The sequence below is a fragment of the Diorhabda carinulata genome, chromosome 7 (assembly GCF_026250575.1).
Source record: "Diorhabda carinulata isolate Delta chromosome 7, icDioCari1.1, whole genome shotgun sequence".
In the NCBI taxonomy this organism is placed as follows: domain Eukaryota; kingdom Metazoa; phylum Arthropoda; class Insecta; order Coleoptera; family Chrysomelidae; genus Diorhabda; species Diorhabda carinulata.
The window spans coordinates 2,039,655-2,046,625 of record NC_079466.1 but is presented as its reverse complement, the minus strand read 5'-3'; the positions used below and the strand labels follow the sequence as shown (position 1 = coordinate 2,046,625).

General features: G+C 32.7%; 1 protein-coding gene across 2 annotated transcripts in view; it reads left to right on the top strand.

Moving 5' to 3' along the window:
• LOC130896227 (uncharacterized) overlaps window positions 1-6,971 on the top strand; it is an 87,454-nt gene continuing 80,483 nt past the window's right edge. The window contains exon 1 of one of the 2 annotated variants that reach the window (XM_057804174.1): window positions 1-169. In XM_057804174.1, coding sequence (XP_057660157.1) covers window positions 67-169 — 103 coding nt within the window. In that variant the 5' untranslated portion in view covers window positions 1-66. The remainder of the gene's footprint in view (window positions 170-6,971) is intronic. The other variant, XM_057804173.1, reaches the window with a different exon arrangement.

Here is a 6,971-nt window from a genome sequence, read left to right as displayed (position 1 = left end):
GTTAGTGCTTTGCAGTATGACGGGCCGTTTGGTGGCCCCACAACCATGTGAGAGTGTCGAGTGACCATGAAGCAGGGCCGGCAGAGAGCTCCTCTATGGGGGGCCCTCCTGCTCGTGCTTATCCTTTGGGCCCGCTCCTGTGTTCCGCTCTATGCTCAAGAATCAGACGGTAAGCTAACTGTTGATTTACAATTGTCCTATTTTTGTATCCTTCAACTGATATAGGTATTCAGGAATATAAAAACATTTTTGTCTAATGAAAAATAAAACAATGGATGGAAAAATGAAATTTAAATTGAAGATTAGAAAAACAAACTGTTTTGAAATGTGAATATAATCGAGAATTATTTAATAGTTCAATCTATGAAAAGGTTTCAAAATAATTTCAATACAAGTATGTAACTTGCCAATGTGTAGTCATGGTAACATTTTTAATTTGAAATAATTAACTGCACGCAAAAGTTTATGTCAACTAATGGAAATATCGACAATATAGAATTGCCATTTTACTTTCGTGTACTTTTTTGATCTATTAAAAGGATCGATGGTGAATGTATGGGTTTCCCAACAGCCTTCAATGACGTTGCAACTTAACTAATTTTGTTTCTGTAGTAGATTTGTTATAGTAAGAGTAATAGAATGAATGAAAATTGACTGAAGATAGCAAATAAACTTATCAATTTTAATATCATCATCCTTTTAAAGTGATAGATACAATTCTATTGTAATAATTTTATTTCTACTATGCTAGAGTCTGAGTAATTTGACGAATACATCATCCAATAGGTGTTTTAAACCACTAAAAAGTAATTTATGTTTGATTTTTCGATAGTTATTGCAAAGTTGGCAGGATAATGATAGTTTTTAAGACAACTTTTCGTTAGTTCCACCCTATAAAGCTTTCACATCCTTTATATATTCTCATTCCTCCATCATATCGTATTTGACACTACACCAATCTATTAAGCGAAACTAATATGTAATTACATGATTCCTGATTTCTTGGTTAACTGTGGTTCTAAATAATTCCGGTTGTCGGGTTCTATCTAGCACACAAAGAATTTGGATTTGCCTGGAGAAACTTTTAAGAAGGCAATAAATCTTGAGTAATTACTGACCATTATATGGTACCCCTTCATTTAAATAGCAACATTCAATCGTAATGATGCACTATCCTGGTGAAATCAACTGTTAACATATTCAATTCTTATTTAGTAATTTATTGATTTCTTAACGAATGTAAATACTCTGAATACTGCTAAGTAGCTTCTACAAAGCATGGCTGCATCTCATCTGTAAATTTAGAGGCTTGCATCTATCTATTGCATTATAATATTACAAACTTACACTCTGCAGTCATGAGTATCATGAAATGAGAACTTTACTTTATAAGGTAAACAAAAAAAACTTTGGATAGAGTTCAAAGATGTTCCATCACTATTAACGGCTTGTTTTGTTTTTGAAAAATCTCTTTATAATTTTTTTGTTAAACGGAAAACCAACCAATTAAGAAATTACGTTACTTTATGTAAACTCTGTATCTTATATATCATATAGTCAGAATGTACAACAATAGGACTACAATAAGATCTCCATCTTGTTTTTCATGAAACTTGTTTCATTCACGAAGCTCTAAAATATTTACGACGTATTTTCAGAGAAAAATTTTTTATTTTCAATTATGCCGTTAACGGTTATGCATCTGGAGCGGCCAAAGTAAAAAATAAATGACTTTTAAGCAAGCTTACAGTAAAAAATTTTCGTGATGGCTTTCAATTTCTTTCATTGTTCAGCTTTAATATGGTAAGAACGTTAATGATTGAATTGATGATTTTTTATTGCTTCTGAATTTGTTCACAATTTTCTGATAATTTCACAGCCACATCGATTGTGATCGGAAAAATCTAGGCGACAATTTTCGTATAATCAAAAAAAGTATTGTTTTGAGCCATTTCTGATTTCAACTCATTCTCTGCAATATCTTTTTTCCTTCTCTGATAATTACCTAACCTTTTTCCATATTTTTTTTTTTCAAACTAATATTAATTTGTTCTCGATTAGATTTTTATCAAAATATACAGACCACAAAAATTATGGCATCACTGGTATTTTAGAATATTTGTAATACTTAATTTTAGTTTTTTGGAACAATCTGTATATGTATCAATTCAATATATATTTCTGGTTTCTTATCATGGGCAAAAAATATCACAATTTCTTACAAATTTTTTTGGAAGCAAAAATGCTCGTGTAAATCATTTTTGTCTTGGAGAATGCATTGAGATCGAGAACTTTCTAAGCAAATTTTGTTATTGTATAGTGAAAATTTGAATTTATTGTGTTAATAATGGATGTGCCTCAACGTTTAACAAGACATGTGACGAATGAAGAAGCTGCTAGAATCATCGCGTCGTACGAGATGACCGCAGTCAAAGATACGTCGCCGGGGTAATTGGAGTTCAACAAAGCACCATATCCAGAGTTGTTATTCGCTACCAAGAAACAGGGCAACTAACCAGAAGGTAGCTTCGGTAGTAGATGATCGTTATTTGAGGTTAACGGCTTTAAGAATTAGGCATACCACCGCTCGAAGGCTGCAAACAGATCTGTTGGCTGCTCGTTATGTCCGAATAAGCATGCAAACAGTTCGAAATAGGCTGAGAGAAGCAGGTATAAGAGGCCAGCTAGAGGTCCACGTCTTAACAGAGAACAACGAGTAGCAATATTTGAATTTGTTCGAGAACACGCGAATTGGAATTTTCAAGATGGACCAATATTTTATTCACGGATGAATCAAGATTTTGTCTGTATTCATCAGATAGGGGTGTACTAGTATATAGGCGACATGGTGAACGGCACGATCAGGTTAATTTTTGTCAAACTAACAGCTTTGGTGGTGGCACTATCATGGTTTGGGGAGGAATTTCTTTCGAGGGTCGCACAAAGTTAGTACCAGTGAATGATGAAAGACTAAATGCTGACAGGTACATAACCAATATCCTTGGACCCCATGTAGTGCCTTATATGCCTCATATCGGTGACAACTCTGTGCTAATGCACGATAATGCTCGTTCACACGTTGCTAGAGTGGTTCGGTAGTACTTATAAGAGGTCGAGATACCCACCCTGAATTGGCCTGCACGTAGCCCGGACCTTAACCCAATAGAGCAGGTCTGAGACCATCTAGGATAGCAAATTCAGCAGCATCCGACACCAATAAGAACACTAGATGATCTTCAAAATGTTCTTTTTAACTTCTGGGAAAACATGCCGCAAGGATACGTCCAGAACCTGTTTAGAAGCCTTCCAAGACGAATGGAAGCTGTAATTAGAGAGAGGGGCGGCAACAAACGCTATTACATATTCATTGGCTGGTTTTAGTTTAAGCACCGTTCATTTTTTTGTATAGATGTCTTGAACAATTTTCTTGATATTTTCTATTTCAAAGATTATCAGCATAAAGGTCGCACACTGTATCATTGGAACAACTATGCTAATCAATACTAAGCTGTAGGGGTAAGTGACATCATAAAAATAATCAAGAAATGAACAGAAATGCCATTAAATGATATAATGCAATTAAAAATGTGTTCCGTACAATCTAGAGAGGAACTATCGCACACAGGAGATCATCATACTATCCGATAGCCATTCAGTAAAATCCTAACTCGTTTGGGATTGCTTAGAGCTAGACAAAAAAAAAGAAAGTTACCCTACAACTGATTCCGGAATACACTGGAGTGAAGGAAAATGAATAGTTGATAAGCTCGCTAAAGTGTTGCAACCTGTGGATTACTTGTATTCTTGATCTATCACACTATTTATCTGTGGTTAAACCAAATTTTTACAGGTATATTTCCAAAGTTTGTACTATTTTATAAAAAAAATTCACATTATCAGATTATTTAATGAATCTGACAACGTCTTTTCTGATTCTTCATTCGATATTCAACAGACGTACTTGCAAAGTCAGTATTTCTATATTTTTCGAATAAAACACAGCAGTATTTCAGCTTAACACTTAAATACCAATAAGAGCAGCATCTTTAAGAATTTATTCACGTTTTTAGAATAAGATGAAAAAATATTCAATTCCTCATTATTATCTCCTCTCTCTACAATACAATCGACGACCAGACTTGACTACAATAAACAGAAACTGAATAAGTAGAATCACAAATAAAATGAGTTTATGGAGGGTGCTATTTCACTGTTTATGAATTATTTAGAACATAAATCATTGCTGGGTAGTCAATTCAATTAATTATTATCTTTTAATTCGGTTAACCTCTAACAAAAAACATTATTATTAATACACTTTCTCCTAGACAGCTTTACAGAAGATGTAGTCGTCAAACAGTCGACGATTTACGTGTATCTTATACCATAAATCAGTTTATTTTCATGTGTTCTACTATTCAGACGATTTATTCACTGGAGTTTTTGTTATGATTCAGCAGACGTAAAGCATCATCATAAAATACCAGTTCCCTATAAAGATATATGAGTACGTCTACAATATGTGAAGGATAATATTCTTTGTATAGTAGAGAGCATCCAGGGTACACCTCTTAAGTGGTGCAGGAAACAGTAGTGATGTCTCGTAGTCTCGTCATTTGAAATAAGCAGTGACTAGTTTTGAAGCCACTCTGACTTATATATCCGCTACTATTAGGTTTGGTTCAAATCAAAAAAATGTTAAAATATGGCTTAAAAAATCATGTGCTAATTTTTCAACACTATTCGGTATAAACGATGTCCCTCAATCGCAAAATCAGATGAATGTTTCCACAGTAACAATGACTGACTCGATCAAGTTCAAACTAGATCTAAACCCACACCTCATGAATATCACAGTTAATTCCAGCAAAATCAAACAAGTATAGTTCATTCATTAATATGAGAATTATAAGTGAAATGATGCGAAATTTTATTTGTTTAACGAGTAGGAAATCAAACTAGATAGTTTGTGAACCTAGATTAATTATTAAAAAATCTACGTCTTCGGTACACTTCGGGCTACATTTTGTGTTGGATAATATGAAGTGATTAAAGAACTTCAATTTCCAAGAATTTTTGCTAGTTATCGTTTACTAAACTATTATTTTCCATAGCAATTGAACAATATCGAACAATGGAATAATACCCAGACGACAATAGATAATTATCCTTCACAGAAATCATTATATTCTTTATCGACCTATGCTACAAATTATATTACTACGCTTTAATATATTTTCGCTATTTTCGCATTCGTCAATAAAATGATATATTTGAGAATATGTGAATATTTTTGATGCTACTCTAGGTAGTTTTCATATATTACTGGAAAGTTCAATTGATGGAATTCATTGGATCATGAGATTCTTAGGGGTGTTTGTTCGACGACGCTAGTTGGGTGTCAATGTGCAACCTATTTTTTAGTAAATAAAACTGTGATTCATATGGGGTGAATAATTAATGTCACTTCACAATAAACAAATAACCAATGATGGTTTACCATATTCTTTGTATTAAAACATCTAAACTACTTCGAAATTAACTCTTTATTAAACAATGAAATGATTAATTGAACTTGGTTTCAATAATCCGACGACCATAATCGACGATTGCCAAACTATTAAAGAACCCATATCTTTGTACAGACTGCTTTTAAATACTAAAATCCTATTGTCTAAAAGGGTATAAATAATGATATGTATGGTCGTTAGAGTCACATCGATATAAAATAAAGTACGTAATTTGATACGTTAATGGAACTTCAAGTGTATAAGGAACACTTGGAGTCAATTATGATATGGGTCCCCATTAGAATCGTGTACCATTAATCTTAATGGATACGATAATCCTTAAGTTACGTACCTAACGCTTTGTATGACCCAACCAGAAGATTATCAGATCCTATTGGTTTCCATCATAATGTGAGTCAATTTACGCATAAGAGATTGTGTGTGTATCTGGGTTACTTCCGTCGAATATTTTTAAATTTAAATAGTTTTAAATAGGAAATTATTATGTCAAAACACGTTAGCCGAGCGGGATAACGCGTTAACCTCCGGATTCGCCAGTCATGGGCTCAAATTATCACTGCAGATTTTCTCTCCACATCGAAACAAATTTCACAACTGTCCGCAATCTGTTGGAGATTTATAACATCTAAAATTTGAAGAAAAAATTTATTTTTGATAATAAATCGAAATAATAAGTCGAAAATATAGTTTAAAAATGGAAAAACACGCTTTCATAGCTTATGAAACTAAAAAGTGAAAAATAAATACAGTTTTAAAAAACTTAAAAATTCGCTTTTAAAGCATATTAAGCTAAAAAGTTAAACAAATTCTTTTTTTATATATTTGATATGAGATTGAAACAATAATGTATGGAAAATACTTGTATTATTGTGAACTAGGCGTGGAAAATTGAAATTTTCTTGGAAAGTTTCTTATAAATGAAGCACCATCCTGTATCCTTATATATATCTATCTAAATCTAAATGTTTTTGATTTTATATACTACTACTAAGTAAATATATGTAATTTTGTACATCGTTCTTAAATAAACCAAATGTGTCAACATCCTAAGGCAACTTATTTCTCATTTTCTTTTCGACATTGTCCTCCCGATTCCTGGTTATGGCACGTCGCATTTAGGGAAGATATCAAAGGATTATTTTTCAAGGCCTTCCGCCCCTGGTTTTTGTTAACATTATTAAAGTATCGCGAGTTTATCTAACACTTCCTTAGCTTTTTATATACGTGAATATAAATGTAAATGCATTCTTAAATAAATTGAGCAATTGTTAAGGTGAGCTTTAACACTCAACTAACTTTTTTTAGGAAATTCCACCCGCACGACTTATTTTGACTTTTGCTGCCAAAATAACTGTAGCTTTTACCTAGACAATGTACTATTATATACTTTCATTCATTTATTTTCCTCTATGGCTTACCTCAATTACTAATACTACTATC